Source organism: Rhamphochromis sp. 'chilingali' (assembly GCF_963969265.1).
Source record: "Rhamphochromis sp. 'chilingali' genome assembly, chromosome: 6".
NCBI classification, from domain to species: domain Eukaryota; kingdom Metazoa; phylum Chordata; class Actinopteri; order Cichliformes; family Cichlidae; genus Rhamphochromis; species Rhamphochromis sp. 'chilingali'.
In genome coordinates this window covers 12,952,362-12,974,136 of record NC_137933.1, presented here as the reverse complement: position 1 = coordinate 12,974,136, position 21,775 = coordinate 12,952,362, and the positions used below count along the sequence as shown (strand labels likewise).

Sequence of the window (21,775 nt, the reverse complement as noted above, 5' to 3'; positions counted from 1 at the left end):
TAATAATACAACAGCTTCTTGACATTTTTGTGTTTCTTTTTATCGCTGTGTGACTGATTTCAATTGAAAGCCTGCGTGCGCTAGTACCTCTTGCCACGAGTTCCCAGAATCCTTTGCGGTTCTACCCGTGAATGACGTCACATTTTCAATCTCTATATAATATGCATGTTAAATTTTATATTTGGGGTAAAATATCAAGTCTTTTCAAGTAAACCGGTTCAAGTCCAATTCAAGTCCCAAGTCATTGGTGTAAAAGTCCAAGTCAAGTCACAAGTCTTAGAACATTTTTTCAAGTCAAGTCTAAAGTCATAAAATTAATGACTCGAGTCTGACTCGAGTCCAAGTCATGTGACTCGAGTCCACACCTCTGCCTCTGACCATATTAAACTGACGACCCATTCACCTTCTGGACTAGTGGCTGTCAACCTCAGCATTTAAGCACATACAAGAGAATTTTTTTAGAATCTTAAAAGTCATCAACTCATAAAAATGGGAGTTAAAAAGAATAAAGTGGATCACTTACTGAAGTGTCCTCTGAGCAGGACGCTATGATGTTTTCACAGAAAGGGTTCCACTTGATATCCAGCACGTTGCCATTGTGGCCGCACACTTTCGGGTGATGAGAATCCAGGCGGCCAGACTGAAAGCACGTACAACATGCAGATGAAACGCATACAGTATGTCAATGCATAAATGAAGAGGTATTGTTTGCAATCGCATCACTATAAAGGAATATTACTGGAAAGAATCAGAATCATCACAAATTGCACAAAACTTTAGTCGAAACAAAAGACATTTTAAAGATAATATTAAAGACAATATTAAAGAATAGCATAAATTTTTAGAGAATGTTACTGAGCAGAACTCATCTTTGCTCCTTTTGATGTGAACATGAAAGACTCACATCAGTGAGATGTCTCTATCACTTCTGAACAAAGCAAAGCAAACCCGGTTATTGTACAGGGACAACCGAGGCACATTATTATTATTACTGCAATAACCTACAGAGTCCACAGAGGGGCACTGGCTCATAACAGCAGATGACAGGAAGCTCTTCATATCGGTCATGATGTCATGAATGTTTGATGTCCACTCAATCCACTGACCTCTTTTCTGATTTCCTTAGAGATTTGCTTAAGAGCACTGGGTCATGCATCTGTGAAATCCCATGTGCGTCTGCATGCACGGTCCTTGCTGAACCCTTAAGACTTATTTTGGAGGCATTGCCAAGCTTTAGCAAAATTTTCATAATAAATATCTTTGAGAATGCATTAAATTGAAATTTCAAGCTATTTCCTTGCAAATCTTTCCCACCAAAATGAAAACAATAAATGTAATTTTGTTACAACAGGAGATAAAATATTGAAAAAAAAATTTTAAGATTCACAGTGAAGCTTAGATTTAAAGAATTCTTTGTCTGTGTGAATGCCAAATTTGGTTAGCTGTAGTCAACCAGCTCAAAAAGAGCAAAGCAGGAAGTCAACCCGGGAAATAAAGGTAAGTTTCAAGGTAACACACTGCCAATACAGTGAGGGCTTTGCAAACAAATCAAAGAACAAGAGCCAAAATCAGTCTCCGGCAGAACACAGCCACCGTGAAGCTGAACATCCAATCAGTCAGCATGAGAGAAGAAATGACTAAGCAAGGCAACTCGATTTAATAAACACAGCTAACTCAGGCACATCAGGAGTTCATAATTAATGTAGAGCACTGGGGTAATAAAATCTCCCCTTGAAAAAAACCCCCCCAAAGAACAATGACAAGCTGTGCCAATATAAGTTCTGATGACACATTATTATTAGGGAACTTTCATCATTAATGAAACAGGATCTGAGGGACTCCTTATTTGGGTGGAACTAATTACCTGCACAGAACATAACATCCGTTGGGAATGAGAGGGTTCAGAGGCTCTAAGGGGTATTATAAGGAATTACATTTATAATAGGACATAAAATGAATAAAACAGACTTTTCACAGCTTGGATTTCACCCTCAATTTTTATCTTTCTACCACGCATGAAATTTAATATAACATAAAATAGCCTCGTTAGCTGCAACCACCCGCTAGACTTTATCGGACAGGAAAGCGTTAGGCCTGATGGTCTTTAGTCATTTCCCGAGGCTGTGGCACATATGAGCACTTTCTGAGAAGAGCAGATGTGCTGGCCAGGTACCAGCATCTCCAATACGCCAGCGGCACCACGCTGCGGTTGCTGCAGACATTTATCGAACTGTTATTCCCAATAAATCTTTACTAATGCAACTTACCACTGCTGCTCTGTCACTGCAGCAATACTAACAGAGTCATGTTTCCAAAATGTAATATGGTTCCCCCGATGAGAACGAGGAATTATGTTTCAGTAACAGAACAGGACGAACTCAGCCATGGTGACACTGTTCTATAAACCTGATATTTTTATGTATACTCTGTGGCGCATCTCCCATGTGCCTTACGACACCTCAGCCAGCTGAAGTGAACCCGCTGAGTCACGCTTAACTTAGATAGATACCACACCTATCTATCTATGCATCACTATTACGCATATATCTGCTGGTAAAATATTAGCTCAATGACTTTATCAGAGAAATGAATTCCAACCAATTAAAATCCTCCACACGCTGCATCATACAGAGTAAAGCAGTAGTAATAGGAATAATAGTATGTTGATTCACAACGCACCACACCCACTGCAATTGCCTCTTTGTCTGAGGTGATGAAGAGGTGTTTGTGACCTTGTGTGTCATTTTCAGAGCCAGGCTGTGTGCCAGGTGGTGCCAGCAGTAGTCCATCCACTTTCTAGCGACTCTGTCTGAGGGGCAAACATATGGCTGTCTCGCCAGCTGTCATCATAATATGTCTGCCATGCTCATACCTCACCATTAGCCAAACCCCTACAGATTGGTCTGTTTATCTAACAGAGGAGCCAGAGCTTCATTTTGAAATAGCGTGGGTGCCTTTTGTAAAGAAGTAAAAAATAAATAAAAAGTTTATTTTTCCTGTGGTAACCATGTAATGGCCCCTTTCATACAAACAACAGCACGTGCCATCTTATATATGCTGCCTTATTTTAGGTGAAGCCTGTAAAATAAGATTGAAAACACAAAATAAACTTCATGTCTGCCTTCCTGCATTAAACAGCAGCCTCCATCACACAGAAGCTGTGCTGTTGCTGAATATGATAAATGCCACTTGTGAATTTATCCACTCAGCGGAAACCTGAGCAAACGCTCAAGTCCAGTACTTTCATTGTAGGAAGAAATCTATTAAGTTCTAGCTGTTGGCTGGGTTTTTACACACAGCAGCAAAAGTACAGTGGGGAAATACAAGTTTTGGGTTGTTTGATTTTAATAGTTACTGGAGATTCAGATTCAAAAGATTTAGATTATTGCAATTTTCCCCCAGGTTAATAATTAAAAACATTTCTTTCCTGTCACAAAATACAGTTTCTATAAAACTGCTGCCATAATCATTTCATTTTGATGCTCACTGTGTGTGAATTTTCTGACTCACGAGACTTCCTCTTGGACTGACTGGCTGGACTGAAAAACATTCAGCTCTTTCTTTTAGTCACTGAAATCTGTCAGACTTTCTCTTTCCATGTGTGGAAGCAACCTTTTTTCTTTCTGTCTTTTCATTTTATTTTTGTGTTATTGTTTCACTGAATCCTTCCTTGAAAAGCCTAAATAAACAGTGCTGCACAGACTTCTAAGACACCCCTGACTGTTATCTACAGCTTCACCAGTTTTAAAGACTCTAATGAATCTACCTGAAGCAGCATGGATAAACAAAATGATAACATCTTGTCCTAATTAAATTTATTGGAAATAAAATACTTTTATTAACAGACAAAACCAATCACTTGAAAAATGATTCTCTGCACTCATAAAAATGAAGCAATTATTTGGAGTAAAAAGCAGCTGAATTATATACAGTCAAAGGTTTATTTGTTCAAATAATTAAACATTATGGAAAATGTGCTTGGTGTAAACTGATTACCAAAGATTCCATTAAATGTAACATTTCACAGTGTACCTAAAACAAAAAGTGTATACAAACATTATGTATATATATGGTGTATATAACCCATATTTTTGAGTTTATCTATTTATATAACAGCAGATCTGCAGAACTTTACTGGACAAAAGTCATGAAACGCCTTATTAAGTGTATGTGCACATTATGTACTCGATACATCTGTATATAAAGTTATGCATCCTGGCAACAGGGATTGCTTCAGTTTTCTGTGATAACGCCATCATCAGCTTTGGACTTTCCAAACCTGACGATCAATGGACTTGATTTATTTAGAAATACCACTCTGTGGCTCTGTCTACCAGTTCAGCTGCACTTTACATTCACACATAACCAGGCTCATATAATAGATCTACTTAAATACATTTAATGACAGGTGTTACGTACATTTATGCTTTATTTATGACCAGAAAAGAAGATTCTAATAGGAAACAAAGTTGGAGCCTTGACAGTCATTAAAACAATGTTTCAAATAAATAAACTACACCACTGACCCAAGATTTGTGCGAAACTTGATCACAATCACCCCTTCTCTACCTGTGTTAAGGCACTGAATAATCACCAGAAAAATCAACCTTCGACCTATTTTGTATAAAACATTATCAGTGCATTATTAAACAGAGTTGCCCCTGAGATGTGACCTTCACAAAACCGGCAGCTCAGAAAGCATAATTACCTCTGGCCAGTGCTGTGACGGGTGAGTATGCATAAAAAGCATGACATCATCTGAGAGACTCACACCAAGTATCTAATAAGCTAAACAGCAAACGCCCACATGCACACACAGGCGGTCTTTTTCCATGACTGAACACGTTAGCTCACGATGATGTGACGTAAAATCTAGCTGAAGTCTCTCTGCTTCGGACAGCAAAACTGTTCAGCTTACTGAATGCTTCTACTGCCTGATAACAACCAGACTTGACCCTGCTTGGCAGCCAAGAGCTTTGCAAGCACCTTGGCATGGTCTCTCTTAAAGAGGCAAAGCACTCTGTAAGGCCCACAAAGCCATCTAAAAATGGGAATGACATTCAAACTAAAACATCTCCTTATTGAAAAGTTACACTGAACTCACACAAACACACTATCAATTGATATAAAGCTGGAAACAATTGGGATGTGACTGAAGACCCCAAAATGATCATCAGAAACTTTTTATCAAACCCAAAATAACCAACACACATAATATGTGGGAACAACTTTCAGTAAAATTTACATGAACACATGTTCTTAGCTAACTTTTTCACTTTCTTACTGCTGCTATTTACCGTTGCTACTCAAATCAGGACTAGTGTTGCATCCTGTATATCCTACAAAAAGCAGTGATGCACGGTCTGTTTGCTAAGTGTGAAATGAAATATCATTGAGAACAGGCACAATCCCCTTTCCCATAATAAGAAAAGGAATTTTGAACTTTCCAGCAAACAGAAACCTTTTGCAGTGTTTATAAGCAATATCACTATGCCTTTATATTGTGCTACTGGCAGCACAACCCAGTTACAATGCTGGCCTTAGATTCTGGCTTTGCAGTGGCAGTTAAACTGTGCTTCATTTGTGTGGAAAGAGCTCTACAACTTGCCGATTTCACTGTGCAGTCAAAGAAGATTAAAGTAACAGAAATTTTACAGAGCAAGAGGAAAAAATGCATACGAATGCAGATTTATCCTGCAAGAATTTCTCTTTAATTATGAGTTACTCACGCTATTATTTGTGTTTGACTTTGTAAAATTTACTCATTTTTCTTATTCTGAAGGATATAGGAGCAAAGAGCTAATTCAGTGTTACCTGGGATACAGGTATAACAATGAAAGAGCCTCCGCCGGCACTCTCTGTGACGACTGCCAGGAACTTGGAGTTGACGGCACAGAAGTGGTTGTCATGGACATTCTTGGTGATGGGGATACCGTCGAAGCAGTGCTCCCGGTTGGCTACTTTTCCATAGACATTTCGAAACTTGGAGCTTCGGTACGTCGGACGCCATGACATCTGAAAAAGAGAGATGTGTCACAGATAAACAATCTGAAAAATCAAAGATGTTATAAAACGCAATGATATAAAACAGGGGAGAAAAAGCCTAACATTTCAGGAAACTAGTTCTAGTGAAGGCAGTAATCTGATAAATAACATGATGTGTTTTGCGACTAATTATACTAAACGATTGTCTGATGTCTACACTGGAGTTTTGTTGCGTGAAATACTAGTACTGGTTTGTAAATTAATAATTGGGATGCATCTGTGTTTGTTTATGGCTGCAGTTCTCTGACGAAGTTGGCTAGCATTAGTTGAAAACCTAGCATTTACCCTTGTTGTAGAATATGATCACTTCTAGCTAAAAAAAATAAAAAGATGGTATTGACCCACCACGGAGGCAGTGGAGACTGTCAGAAAACGACTACAAGAAGACAGCTCCTTGGAGGACAGGACCAACTTCACACCCGATCAGATCTGCACACTGTTAGACCTCTGCCTCACCACTACATATTTCAAGTACAACGAAGGCTTTTACAGACAAAAACATGGCTGTGCCATGGGCTCCCCCGCGTCACGTATTGTAGCCAACCTTTACATGGAGGAAGTGGAAAGGAAGGCTCTTGGCTCTTTCAAAGGAAGAGTACCCAGCCACTGGTACAGATATGTGGACGACACCTGGGTCAAAATCAAGACACAAGAAGTGGAATCCTTCACTGCGCACATTAACGCTGTGGATAAAAACATCAAGTTCACCAGGGAAGACACAAAGGACGACTGTTTGCCTTTCCTGGACTGCGCCATGCACATTGAAGAGAACGGCAAACTCAACATCGAAGTTTACCGGAAGCCCACACACACGGACCAGTACCTCCTCTTTGACTCCCATCACCCTTTGGAACACAAACTTGGAGTAATTAGGACCCTACACCACCGGGCAGAACATGTTCCCTCTAAGCCTGAAGGAAAAAAGAAGGAACACACACATGTAAAGGAAGCACTCAAAACGTGCGGCTATCCTAAATGGGCGTTCTTAAAGTCAGCAAAGAGGCACAGAAAAGAAGACCAGACACCAGCGAGGGAGGATAAGAAGGACAGACGCAACAACATTGTCATCCCCTATGTAGCCGGTGTATCAGAAAAACTCAGGAGAGTTTTCTCCAAGCATGACATCCCAGTGTATTTCAGACCCAGCAACACGCTCAGACAGAAACTGGTTCACCCGAAAGACAAAACGCCAAAACACAAACTTAACAATGTGGTGTATGCTGTACAGTGCAGCGAGGAATGCCCAGACCTCTACATTGGAGAGACCAAACAGCCACTTCACAAGCGCATGGCACAACACAGAAGAGCCACCTCCACAGGACAAGACTCAGCAGTCCATCTGCATCTTAAGGATAAAGGACACTCTTTCGAGGATGCCAACGTTCACATTTTGGACAGAGAGCACAGATGGTTTGAAAGAGGAGTGAAAGAAGCATCTATGTCCACTGTGAGCGACCATCTTTGAACAGAGGCGGTGGTTTACGACACCAACTCTCTGCCATCTATAATCCAGTTTTGAGATCCCTTCCCAGATGCCTTAACGCCCACTCACATCCTGGGCCATCTGACTGCAGGAATTTGCATGATAAGGTGGGGCCAGGTTTCACAATGAACACACCGAAACTCTGGCTGATTGGGACCCACACCCAGTTTCACACCTTGGCTCAGGCGATTAGAGGATCATCAGGGGGTCCTTTTGTCCCTCTGTGGGGGGTTTCTCCCACTAGGGTTATATCTGGGACTCTCCACCATTTGACCTTAGAACTGAAGAAGCTTCTCGGATGAGAGGTGAAACGTCTTCAAGCAACTTAAAGAAGTCCAGACGCTTTTCTTTGCAAGCTCCTTTGACTATTGACCATAATGATAGATGGAGAGGCTTCAAAAAGGACAGCTTACAAGCTAGTTAATCAGGATGATGACATTGTTTATATACAGTCTATATAAAAAGAGAAGACAAATGTAAATAGAAAATGGAAAAAATGTCTTATTTTGGTGATTAGAAGCTAGAAAACATGCACGCATAATCATGATTGTGTTAAAATTCCCCATCTTCCAAGCACAGTTGCAGGGTGGGCTGTCCCATCTGTGCACATATGATAAGAGTCACACATACAGTTGTGGGAAATCATCCAAACTGGTCATGGGTGTGAGACTTTTGAAGGGTGAAAACTGGGTGAAAATGTTTTCATGCTACTCCACGCTGCCACAGAGTCAGTGATTAACGCGTGGAACAAAACAAAACCAAACTGAATCTCAATCAAGAACAAAAATCATTCATTTCTGACAAACACACCATATTCTATTGTTTGTCACTCTATTTTTGGTTCAGATGGATCTTGTACAACAGAATAGCAACCATTGTTTGCAGCTGCTGCTCACAACAAAAGAGAAGTGGTTGGTCTTGACTCAAGATGCTTCTTTTGTTTGCCACTTCACCACAAGAATGCACTGGTGGAGTGCTTGATTTTTGCTATGGTCTGGCTCTGCATAGGGATTTAACAGTTGACTCAGCCACAGGACAAGGATGTTAAATGACCTTTGACCCAACGGGACAGAAGTTGTGGTGAATGAATGTGGCTATAGAATTTCTTCTAAAAAAAATTCTCTGAAGGGAGATCTGTTCAAAGACATATTTTTAGTGACACTTAATCTAGACTATATCAGTTTGCGATGGGGACTGGAGGAAGAGAATTTATGACCGCTGTCAGATCAGTGGCTGCAATTCTGGATGACATCAGGCAATCCTCTATTCAGCATTGTTCTGCGGATAAGGAGGGGAACTGGTGGGAGGGGTGTATGCATGCAAATAGAAACATGCCCTGACCATGCTGCTACCGTTGTCTTTTCCTGTTTCTCACTGGACAGCAGAAGTAGCATCCAGGAGGCTACAGTGTGGCTGACCTCCATCTCCTCACTTCAACACTCAAGATAGTGCATGAATTATACCCCGTATAAATCAAACGTAGGCAGGAAAATACGTTTATTTTATATTACTAGTTTTTCTGTGGGTTACTGTGATTTAGCTGTCTGAGGCGAGCAAATATAAGACAAAGAAAAAATGCTTAATCTTCTCTAAAACCATAAACCGTCCGAGGTGTTTATTGATGCTAGATTAGCTATGTGAATCTGTACCGGCAATACAAACAGACCCAAAAACCCAAATGGTAATGGTAAATGTAAAGCAGGTGTTTCTCACTATTCATTCTCTCACTCACACACCAGTGGAGGCTGTGCTGCCATGCAAAGTGCTGGCTTGTCATTGGCAGACACTGCAGGACTGTGGCTGTCGTGGGGAACGAGCCACAGGTTTAAAACAACACCTTTAATCACAGAGCAAGCTGAACCACATGCACGGTCTAAAATAACAGAATATAAAGAAAACTCTAAAGTGCAGGCATGAATTTTGCTCCTATCATATTCAGGAGTATGAAAACTAAAACATTTATTCTTTATTTAACATTCACACGAACATTCAAATCCTTTTAATTCCAGCTCAAAAAAGCAGTTGTCTCCAAGAACTTCACATTGTTAAGTAAAGATCCGACAATATTAGGTCTGTGTAAGCTCAATAGTAGCTGCTTGTTAAAGAATTAATGTGGAACAGAAGAGCAGCAGAAACTGGCCTAAGGGACAGTTAGAGGAGAGTCGTCCGCTTTGAGCTCTCTTTACAAGGATGCTCATTCATCGGTCCCCGGCGTATGGCACAGAGAGGATGTCTGTCTGAGCGTGTTTGTGTCTTTCTTATCTCACGAGGGTTTGCGGCACACCAGCTCACACGCAGATCATGAGCAGAGCATGCACATACACAGAAAGACAGCAAGTCAAGAAATGATTTGGTATCCATCATATCACAAGACTTGTGGGTTGTGAGCATGAGTTCTTCTCGCGGTATGCACTGTGAATCCTTCAGGACTTTGCAGACTTGCAGATTTTCACAATATGAAGGTTTTTGTGCCAAGTTTGAATCATATAAACTTCACTCTCACCACTTTCATATTTCATTAACATCACATATTTTAATTCCACACCTGAAAATGTCGCCTTACCTTACAAGTGTCCTTATAATGACACTCCAGTCACAGTGTTCCTGCTGCTTTCTGAGATTGCAAACATCCACCCTCCTATCTACACAAGCCGCAGGACCTTCTCTCTTCCTTCCTTCCCTTTCGAATGTAAGCTGGCGGCCTGTGTCTACTCTACCTCCTTCTCTCATGTTTTTCTCAGCCCTCCCCTTTAAAATTCACTCTTCCCACCCTCTTCTCCTCCTACGAGCACTGATAGCTGAGGGGCCAGCACCCCCCTCCTCTTCCTCTTACCCTTCTCTTCCATCCTGCCACTCAGTCAGCCCTCTGCATCTCTTTCTGTGTCCACTACAGTTGAAACTCCAGCTCAGGCAGACTAGCAGAGAAGTACCCATTCATCCTCTTTCCTTTCCCACCCACTGCTTGTTTGGAATCAGAAGGCCTTTCTGGCGGATTCCCAGCAACGCTTACAGTTTTTCAGCCCTTATATCTTTTTCCTTTTAATCTCGTTTCTCCCAACTGTGGACTTTGTAGCTAACAGAAACAGTAAAATTCAATCAGGAATTTTGCGTAAAACTTGAAATATTCACAGACAAGAAATGAAGAAGACACCACAATTAAACAAGTCTTCAATTAAACAGTTACATCCAGCTTATCTAGATATTTAAGCTCTAGCTCTCTTCCACAGCATGCCTTTTTTCTGCCACAGCAGATCGCCGCCCCTCCCTGAGCCTGTTTGTGCAGGGGGGAGTTTTTCCTTCCCACTGTCACCAAGTGCTTGCTCATCAGCTTCTGGCAGCCAATCAACATCCAGTCACGAAATACTTATTTTTCCCAAATCCAATATCTTGGGCTGTGTGACTGCTGCCTTATTTCCTTGAACCTACCGTGTCACATGTCCAAAATGGCCAACACGTTAATGTCACATGGTTAAGTGGGCATCTGACTACAAAAACCTGATTGTGATTGAATGTAATATTGTTTTGTTTGGTTTTTGGCTGCAACAAACCAGATTTACTTTCTAAATATGCCATGTCAGCACATAACTGGTAACTTTGCAGAAAAACAAACAGCACTTTCCCACCTTACATAACGAGCAGCTGTACTTTTTGGGGTGCGGGCTGTATTATGGCGTGGATTAATCTTAATTTTTTTTTTTTTTTTTTTTTTTTTTTTTTTTTTACATACTTTGTTTTTCTGCTGGGTTACTTAATGTACTTATATTATAATTCTTTTTAAAATTTCCTGTAACAAACTTTAAAAAAAAAAACGTATTATAAAGTGCCATGAATGGATTACTGGGTGGTAGAGTTAGATAAAATGTTGTTGTTGGACAAAGATTATGGATAGGCGGCGGCGAAGGCAAAGAAGAAGAACAGTTGATATACAAAATGAAAACCTGTTAAATTAATTAGTAACTGAAAGTAGAAAGATTATGGCCCATTTAAGTCGACTCTAGCAGGAGAGATGATTACATTTAAAATTACATTTTTTCTTCAAGGGTTTTGTTTTAACAACACTGGTAAACTCAAAAAAATGTCTGCAACCTACAGAATATTTAAGGATTTAATGGAAATAGAGATAACTGTGCAAGCTTCCACTCTTTCACTACATACACCCTCTAAAAGGTCAGTTCGATACTGAAGCAGGTGTTGTAGTGAAAATTGCCTCCCTCGATGATTGTCTGTGTATTTGAAATGTGGACGGGCCCCTTCGGGCTCAGTGTGAAAGAGACATCCAGAGGCTTCTTAGTTTGGTGCGTGTTCGTGTGAGCATGTTGTGCTGGTTTCTGCACCTGCATCCATGCCTGACCATTTGTTGTCTATTTGTACCAGTATACATTCAGTATAGTGTTCATAGCTGCAAGGCAGAGCACTCCAGAGAGAAGAGTGTGTTTATTGAGCTTTTTACATGTTGCCTCAAGACAATGCTGCTGCTCTTTGTGAGCACCAGACCCCTCTTGTCTTTCTGAGGGTTTTTTTTTTCCCCTCATATGCAATAGCAGATTTTTGTTTCTCAGTTAAATAGCTGCCAAAAATCTGAAACTACTTGTCTAACTGCTACATAAAAACTCTTTTGAATATTCATTTTGGCCTCAGCAGTAGTGAAACGAGCAGCTCTTTGACTCCTAATAAACCCTAAAAAGGAATCCATACAACACTAAATCAAATGATAGGGTTCAAATATTCCAATCAGGATTTTATCAGCGTTGGTGCCAAATAAGGAAGTAGAACCATCTGCGTTCCCATTCAGGAGACACAAAAGGGAAATCCACGGGGAGATTGCATGTCCTGTCACTCAGACGCACTGAAGCCCTGTCAAGCCACCGTGTCATGTTTGGTCTTTTCTTCCTTTCCCTTGGCACTGACACTGTACAGTCATTTATGATGATTTCCCATCTCTGCGAGGAGCAAACTCCACAAAAAGAGAGCTTTACTATTGGTTATTTCAGCCAAAATGTGTCTCAGCGTGAAGTGGGCTCTGTATTTCTGAGTCACACAGGAAGTATCACAGCTTGGCTGAAAGTGCTAAAATATTTTCTACAGTGCTATGGCGATGCCTGATGGGACAGTTGAGGTTATAAAAAGGCCTTTGTGTGCTGTGAAGCTGCAGATTATTGAAGCAAAGTATTTCCATTTTACACGCTATCAGCTGAAAGTCCGCATCATTGGTTGATGTTAATCTTCTTTACAGCAGCAGTGCTGATCCTAACATTGCCTCGTGCAGATTTTCTTACATGTTTACGACTGAAGCTAAGCTAGTTGCGTAAGTAAAATAATACGTTTGAGTACAAACGCACATCCTCTCCCGCATTCTGATCTAACAGAAATATTTTGGGATCAGTAAACAGTTTTTATGAATACTTCTTCCAGCATAGAGTTAATTCTGATTATTTTGCTGGCATTGCATTGAGTCAAAGGAAGTGGGATTAGCCTGGTTGCAGAGGCTCTATATAAGGAAGGGCATCAAGTAAATCAAGCTGAAAACAATGGCTACATTTACTTAAAGCTTAGCATTGCAATAATAATACTAATTATCGCTGTTTTAAAAGCCAAAACTGGATAAAAGCCCTCCATATAAACGCCTGAATCACAATAAACTGTCCCAAATTTATTTAGTCCAGTTCAGATGGGTGGACTACATCTTTTTATTAACTGAAGAATAAAGAATAAATATACTACCATGTAAATTTAATAGGGCTGTTCGATATAACGATATATATCAGATGACGATATAAAAACGTCTAGTTTCATTTTACGCTATAGTTTGTTTTGTGGTGTCGCAAAATAAACTGTTTACGGCAATATTTTTTTCATCGTTTTGATGGTCACTGTAGTGGCTAAATTAATTTCTTAAAGTTCTCTCTTTCTCTTATATTTAATATAACCACACTATGGACAGACAAGCGCCTGTTTTTATGGGTTGTCCAACAGCGACGGTAACACCATACTTACTTTTGCGAGATCTCGCAATACTTTTGCGTCTTAATTTTTTTTTTCTCCCTAATTTTTTTTTTTCCTCCGTAATTTTTTTTTCTCCCATGTCCCCTGGGGGGCTCCGTAAGAACAGGCTTTTCCCTGCAGCACGCTGTAATAAATACTCACAAAGAAAACGGTGGCCGTTACAACCTATGTCTAAAAATGTGTAGTTTCATGTATCGGTTAAAACACTCGACTGCAGGTACACGGCGCCCAGCTGGAAACACTTCACCTACCCGAGATTCACAGAATTTACAGAAAATATTAATTTTTTTGTGATTTATATCGTTATCGGGATGATAGATGTTCTATATCAGGATATGAGATTTTGGTCATATCGCACAGCCCTAAAATCTAATGACCTAAATGCAAAAGGACATCATTTTTCCCTTTTTCCACAAACAGCAGCTTAGAACAGCAGCTAGTGCCAAACAGCCATCTTCAGAGATCTGATCAAACACAATGCAGCGAGAATTCTGGTGTCTGTTGGAGGCCTATGCAAAAATTCACAAGCACCCCTCTAACCAGCTTTCATCACAAATATTTGATGAATAATCTGACAGCAACAAGGTCAAACACAGTCCTATAAAATGACAGGTAAAACTAGAAATTGCAGAGATGACAGGTATTTTAGTAACAATGCCCCAAGGTGAGCTGAGTGGTTATGAAGCGTTAATATTGTAACTACTCGCTTCTAGATTCACGGATCGGTCACATCAGCCAGCAGAGCTCAGACACACTAGACTCTAGCTTAGCTCTGCTAAGTTAACTAATGTTAAACATCAAAGTAAATAAATGAAATAATGTGATGCTAGTGTATTGTTATGTTATTCAAGTGTCTCTCCCCCACATTTAAGGCTAAACTAGCAGCAATTAGTTAGCATCATATTTAACCCTTATTGTCTGCTCTATTTGCCACTGTCTTGCTTTTTTTTCCTTTTCGTGTCTTTTCTTTCTTTTTTCCCCTCCCATAAGGATAACGCCTCTTCATTTTGTTTGGATGGCTTTCATTGTTGTTATTAGGTTTGTTTAAATAAAATCATGCGTGCCACTTACAATGAATAGTGGGTCCCCCTTAGGGAAGTCAGCTCTTGTCTAACGTCACTTCAAATTTCGCACATTTCCAGTGCTGTACTTTAAAGTTTGACAGCCCTCGGGGCCCCACACAAGCAGTTGCCTGTCTTGCCTGGTAGCAAGCATTGCTGTTGAGCAGATGGCAACAAGAGCTACGATAAGACAGTCACCGAAGATGAGTGCAGGACTTCTTCATCACTTTTACATGCATGTAAATACCTAACTTTATCATCTATACAGATCCAAAGTAAGCAGTTGAATCAAAATCCCAAATGAAAATATGTGCTGTCAAGAAATGAGAGGTTAGCCCCTCATTCCTTTATGGACTTGCAAGATACTATAAGCACACTGACACGCCAAATGACCTCAAAACTGAATTATAATATATGATGCAGCCAGAAAAAGCGCTGCAAGCACTCTGATTGTTTTCACAGAAGTCATGAATGCAAAGTTAATTTGAAGCCTAACACTTACAGAAGTAAAGGAAGGGCAGAGGCAGCACAGGACAGCAGCTGTGAGCGAGCGGCAAATGGAATAAAATAAAACAGAACAGAATAGATTTAACACACCTGCTCCAGCAGCCTAAAGTGAATCGGCCCATCTGGAGTTTTTGTCAGATTTTCCAGATGGCCTGTTCAGGAATGTTGGAAAGCTAATCTTTTATTTGAGCCTGCATTAATTTCAATCAGTTAAAAAGAAGGGTCACAGGAGCTGTTGGAACTCACTGGCTCCCATTTATCTTGCTCATTAATTTCTATTATATCATTTCTGGAGTTTCTCAGAAAGTGAAGAATACAGATTAAAGCATCAGCAAGACTCGAGGTTTGGGCAAAGGGGCAAAATATTCCCATTTTTCATGTCAGCATTTCAGCCAATAGTAGCTGGTGTATCCATGAGGTGGGGTGTTGTTACATAAACTCCACATGTGTACCATATAAAGCTACAGTAGACCCCAGCTTTCAAAAGCCTTTAAAGTGGACATACGGCATCTTAAAAAGCCACAGTAGAGAGAAAAACATATCTGTGGAAATATTTGTTGTAACTAATCAGACAGGACCGAATAAATCAGGCACATTCGTTTAAAAGTTCGGCCTGTTCCGTCTCAACCAACGGCCGCGGCAGGCTAAACATGAGGACACAGATGACGCGCAACAATAAACGCATGAAATACACTTCTGTATCATTTCCTCGTTTTATTCCACATGCAACTCAAAATCATTCAAGCTGCGGTCAACAGAAAGTTTTGCCTCATGCTCACCCTACCTTTCTGCTCATCAACATCAGGTGCTGTGAACAGGTGAGTGCAACCACATTTATCAACTACCTCACCCATGAGACACGCCCCACACCCGTGCACCAATACAGTGAGTCCATTTAAACCAACCCACTTAGTCAAAAAAGGAACAACTCATATGGCTCCTACACGGCCAATACCCAGGGATGAACACCTCGCAGTTTCTTTAGTCTTGGCATATAGTAACCAGATCATGAAACTCACTGAATCAATCTCTGTCAATGCCTCAGTAACAACAAGTGCTGTGTGACTCTTGGAGTGTGCTTTCTTGATGATAGGGGATCACTCAGAATAATGACAGGAGATGCAGAAGCCCAGATAATGGTTGCTCTTAGCCAGGCCCATTAAGCAGCTGTAATGCAAAGAGCACGCTGCCCATGGACAGGAAACACTGAAACACAGCTCAAGGGCACTTATCAGAGCACAAGTACACGAAGAAGTGGGTGTCCCGGAATCCATCTATCCCTCCGGAGGGTAAAAGGAGGTTGTTATCAGCAGCAGCGCTATCGTCCAGGTAATGTAATTACTATGGATACACTCTATATTATTTCCTAGATATTCTGATATAGTTTCAGATACAAGTTCTGAGCCTTTTTGCTTATCCTTCTTACTAACGCATGCCATATTTTCCATACAAACACAAACCAGAGACACATTTTACACTGCACCACTTATAAGGTCAGTCATCCAAAACCAAGAAGAAAGGTCTAAATTAATAATCTCCCTCTGTGCTTGCCTTTCTTTTTCCCCCAGGAGTTTCTGCCACATGCTTTTTGGAGCATAATGATGCGATCTGGGCCTCACACCCTGAATAACAGAAGGGGGCTGCAGATTTAAGGTGAAGGAAAAGTCTAGAGAGAGAACCAGAGATAAAAGCTAACTAAAAGAGAGAGAATAAGGTATTTGAGGTGAAAGGGAAGACCAGAAAAGGAGAGAATAAAGAGAAAGAAAAGGGCAGGCTGGGCGACAGAGACTGATGAAATATTTAAAGAAAAAAAGAAAAAGCAGACAGAGAGGAGGAGCAGAGGAGGCTCTTACCAGACAGAGATTAACTCCCCTCTGTCAGACCACCTGCCTGCTCTGCAGCACACGCGCATACACAGCGAGCGTGATTCTATTGTACCATCAAATGATTAAAATATTATCACCCAAAAAGCACTTAAGCTTCATTATTTAATGAACAACATCCTGACAGCAATCCAGCAAAAGGACAAATGTCTAGTAATACTAACCTAATAAATCCATAAAACATTTTAGGCCAGTGCAAAAGTGCTTTAATCCTGTATTCTTTCTAATGGCCAGCAGGGGGCGACTCCTTTGGTTACTGATTTGTTAAAAGAAATATACCATATAAACCATATAACCACCATATAAAGAAAATTGATGGATGGATGGAAAAAGTCTCAGGTCAGTGCTTCATAACAGGACTTAACAAACCAATGGCTGACATTACAGCGACTACTCCCAGCCTATATACAGTCTGTTTGAATACATACACAGTTTCCATCCTTTATCATTAATATGGCCCAAAAAAAATCATTGGACATCCTCTTCTCTCCCAGAAGAACCTGTACAGCACGCGCTGCCTCAACAGGGCACCAATAACAATAATAATATTTATATTTATAAGAAGGTGCAATTACACTGAATGTGCTATAATAACAGTGTGCAATACACGTACACTTATTCTTCATTTTATCAATAAGTTAAGTTACCGTGTCGTGTTGTTGTACGTAGTGCTGACTTGGGACAGTTTTCCAATTTCATTGTACTATTGTACTATGTATGACTGTGCAATGACAATAAAGAGTTATCTCATCTTACACGGTGAACATCTGTTTGTGTAAAGCTAACAGATAAACCAATTCATCCTGTGTGTTTAAAGAACTTTGACAGAAGCAGTATGGGCAAAAGTTATTTTATGTCACGCTGCACGAATCGCATCAGCTCTGAAATGAAAGCCGTCTGGCAGCGATACAAAACGGGGAGGAAAAAATAAAAATGGCACAGAGTCTGAGACAGAAGATGAAGGAACACTTTCATCAGATTATTGAAACCCATCGCTGAAGCAAGAGCACAGGAACAGCTCTGTGGAGTGATTAATCAGTGAGTGAGTTATGATTTCAGATCTGTTAAGGTATTGCTTTTGGTGAATGCTGATGGGGAATATTGACTTGCAGAAGGTTTGGATCACCAGGCATTTATAACAGCGCTTGGAGAGTGCCAAGAACCTGACACCACAATCAAGGGAAGATGAAAGTTGCTATTCATGCCTAGATTTGCTACAGTGAAATGTTTTTCTCTGCATTAAATCAATCATATTCATTAGGAGCAGTGGGCAGCCACTGTGCAGGCAGCCACCTAGGTCTTTTGGAGATGTAACCTAGGTTTTTTGGGGTGGTGGGAGAAGCTGGAGCTCCTGCAGAAAAGTTGTGTTTAGTGGAGATCATTTAAATTCCACAGTGAACCCCTCGCTGTGAGGCAGCGGTGCTAATCACAGAGCCACCCTCCTCTGAGTCAGATACAAACAGCAGTTCTGTCTGATGCTAAAGAGTTAAGAGACTGTAGGTGGATGAGCTGTTTTGTTGGTGTTCTGTTTCTTTGCTAGTTGTGGAGTGCAAAACAAAGCATTTTCACACTGGGGGATTGAAGAAAATTAGTTGCACACCATACACATTTCTGGATTACCCACTGAAGAAACACAAAGAAGAGCTTGTCTGGTTTCCTATCAGTTTAAATAAGTCGTAGTCAAAACTTGGCAGAAAACAACTCTATAACCAGGATTTGCCATAGGAGACATTTCGACATGTTGGCATGAGAAACCAGCGTTAATGATGTGAATTAATAGAAGCTGCTTCAGTTTTAGAATTACAAATTACAGAGACAAAAAAAGGGCGTGAATATTATGAGTAAAACATGTGCTTTATTAGAATGTCAAGCCAAAAAGTCTCCTGTGAAGAAAGGCCTAACCTGGCCTATTATTGTGCATTGCAACATTTCTTAAGCAAATATAAAAAACAGAAGGCAAAAATAACCAGATGCTACAACATGGGCAGACTGAAACAGATGGCCAGCCACCAGTTTTCATAAAAACATCAATCCATCAACTGCTTCGTCTGATTTTTCCTTCTCACACAAGGCCTACAGTGTATTTATTATTTTTTTCACATGTCTGAGAAAAGCTACTCACTCCAAATTGGATGAAGCGCTCAGCTTTGAGGTTCAGAAGTGCAGAGCTTTAGTATGCTCGGCACTCCTGCCCGACTGTGTCAGCACCCAGCACCAGACGGACTCAACACCCTTTTGGTATTACTGCCTCTTCGATCTTTCCCTGTCTGTCTCGCTCTCTCTTTTCTCTCCTATGTCCTTTCACTAGCTCGTTCTCTCACTCCGTCTCTCTTCACAGGATTGGAGAGATGGACAGCGTGAAAAAGCAAACCTAGACAGAGAAGTGCCAGACCATCTGCCGAGCCAAGGACTTCTCCATTGCAGACAGTGACTGTCTGAACCTTGGCGAGACTAGTTCACGCTGTAGGAATACTGAAGATAATGCTAAAGATAATGAATGCAAGAAGGGAGAGAGTGAGAAAGCTCTAATATCCATCAGACCCAATAACAAATAAGTCATCTTAATGTTTGAATGTCAGTCAGTACTTTGTCCATTAACAGATAAGCCAATCACACTGCAAATTGAAAGGTCACATTTAGGTTATTAAATAAAGGAGCACCCACAAAGCTGCAATGTATATTTAACACTTAGGCAATCACATGTTAATTACATGGTCGGCCTTTAGGCAAAAAATGTGTTTATCTCCCTGTGCTGACGTGTGCAGTTATGTCCTACATTGAATCACAATTCATAAAAAATGATAATTGCTTTTGATTTGTTTATCTTCTGTAAAAGTGAATATTCCCATCTAATGATGGCTACACAAGAAGACAGGTAATTGCTAAATATCTGAGGAATCATGAGGTCACCTTGAATTGCCTCAACATTTCCTTTCCACTCTGTATGGCAGTTGTTGAGATATCTTGCTTTAGTTCAGAGTGATGGCGACACTAACTCTGTATTAGTGACAGTACAGATACCAGAAGCTAATGCTGCTATTTGTGTGATATAGTTATCCAGAGCAATGAGATAACATTGTCCTTGTACAGGAGCCTCTCGCATAGTAGTTCATCATGTTGATTCTTCTTAATCAGTTTATGCCTACTTCCAGGGTTTAATTTGTTCTGCATCCTGTTGAGACAGGATGCAGACCCTCCCAGAGTGCACCACGTACCTCCGTCATCACTATCAATAACGTCTGTAATATTTAATGTTATCCATCCATGCTTTGGTCTGTGAAGGTTCTCAGTCATCCAGGTCATCGTAGTCTAAGGAGCTTGGAAAGAAAAGCGCCTCCATGCTTTTGTTTGAAATTGAAGTTAACTGTAAATCGCTTGTTTCCCTATTCTCGATATATTAGAAGCCTGATGTTGACAAAGATAGACGTCAGTTTTTCAGATCACACAGTGCTGGCTCAAATGTGTGATGTTCTGCTAAGGGCAAAGTTCTGCTAGGAAACCTTGGGTCCTGCCTGATGTTACTTTGACACGTACCACCTATCTAAGCATTGCTGTAGACTGTGTACAACCTTTCATAGAAATGGTATTCCCTAGGAAAAGACTGTACCTTTTTCAGCCAGACAATGCTACCTGCCACAAAGCAAAAAGAGTTCAGGATGGTTTGAGGAGGACAGCAATGAGTTAGCGGTCTTAACCTGTCCTCCCCAGATCTCAATCCAATCAAGCATCTGTGGGATGTGCTGAAAAAAAACCCATCCAGTCCATGGGTGCCATAGGAATTAAAGGATCAGTTGATAATATCTTGGGACTAGATACCATAGCACACCTTCAGGGGTCTAGTGCAGTCCATACCTCAGCAGGTCAGGACTGTTTTTGCAGCAAAAGGGGGACCAGCAGGCCAACAGTTAAGGCAGGTGGTCTTCATGTCTGGTTGGTGTAGTTTGGTTTCTTTTCCTATATGAATGCAAAGTCAACTTTTGGCCCCAATTCCATTTACCTCTAATGAAGCAGTTCATGCAAGACATTGTTTTTTTTTTCTCCACCTGCTGATCTTAAGTTCATATCAGAATTCTGTGATCATTAAATTTGAATAACTGTTTGTTTTGTTTTTGTTTACAGGGATGCTGTGTAATGTGTTTCAGTCACTTTTTGATGTGTTTCATGACTTCCTCTGTTTCCGGCTGTGCTTGAACAGCACCTTCAGTGGATGGCTAAATTTGCATATTAAGCACTGGTTACATCAAATTGAATAAAATAGTTAATACACAGGGAGGGCAGATCCACAAATTAATGACAGCTACTAGGAAACTAGGAAAGGATATAAATATAAAAAGAAATTTAGCTCAGGACCAAAAAAATTACTGTCTTTCCTTTTAAACTATCGCCAGGAAAAGGTGAGCTGTGGTTTGCCAGTGCTGGAGAAATTGAACCGAGTCACTTCAGAAGAGAACAGTAATAAACGAGAGCATATCAATATAGAGGATTTTCTTTTATGGGACTTTAAAATAAATTCAAATTAGGCATTCAACAGTCTGTTAAGCAGCATACAAAGAAGTTGCAAGCTGCAAAGAGACAGACAGATTTCAGCAATTCTGGCACCAATGTGGGGGAAGGGAAGTTCCAGATGTTACGACTTATCCAGGGCAGCAGTCATGAGGAAGGACGTCTAATGAGTTTTTCTACTAAAGTGAGCATGTTGAAATATAGCTGACTCAAAGTCATATCCCCAGTCCAAATAGACAAGGATACAAATCAAGCCAACGTAGATTATTGCGTACTGCTCCATCTCCTCA

The 21,775-nt window shown here is 40.5% G+C and overlaps 1 protein-coding gene across 2 annotated transcripts in view; it reads right to left on the bottom strand.

Annotated features, from left to right (window-relative positions):
* Positions 1 to 21,775, bottom strand: part of coro2ba (coronin, actin binding protein, 2Ba) — a 49,322-nt gene that overhangs the window by 10,423 nt on the left and 17,124 nt on the right. Inside the window, exons 1-3 of one of the 2 annotated variants that reach the window (XM_080884691.1) lie at positions 10,092 to 10,249; positions 5,815 to 6,015; positions 524 to 640 (exon numbers count right to left, since the gene is read on the bottom strand). In XM_080884691.1, coding sequence (XP_080740817.1) covers positions 524 to 640; positions 5,815 to 6,015 — 318 coding nt within the window. In that variant the 5' untranslated portion in view covers positions 10,092 to 10,249. Of the gene's footprint in view, positions 1 to 523; positions 641 to 5,814; positions 6,016 to 10,091; positions 10,250 to 21,775 lie in introns of those variants that run through there. The other variant, XM_080884690.1, reaches the window with a different exon arrangement.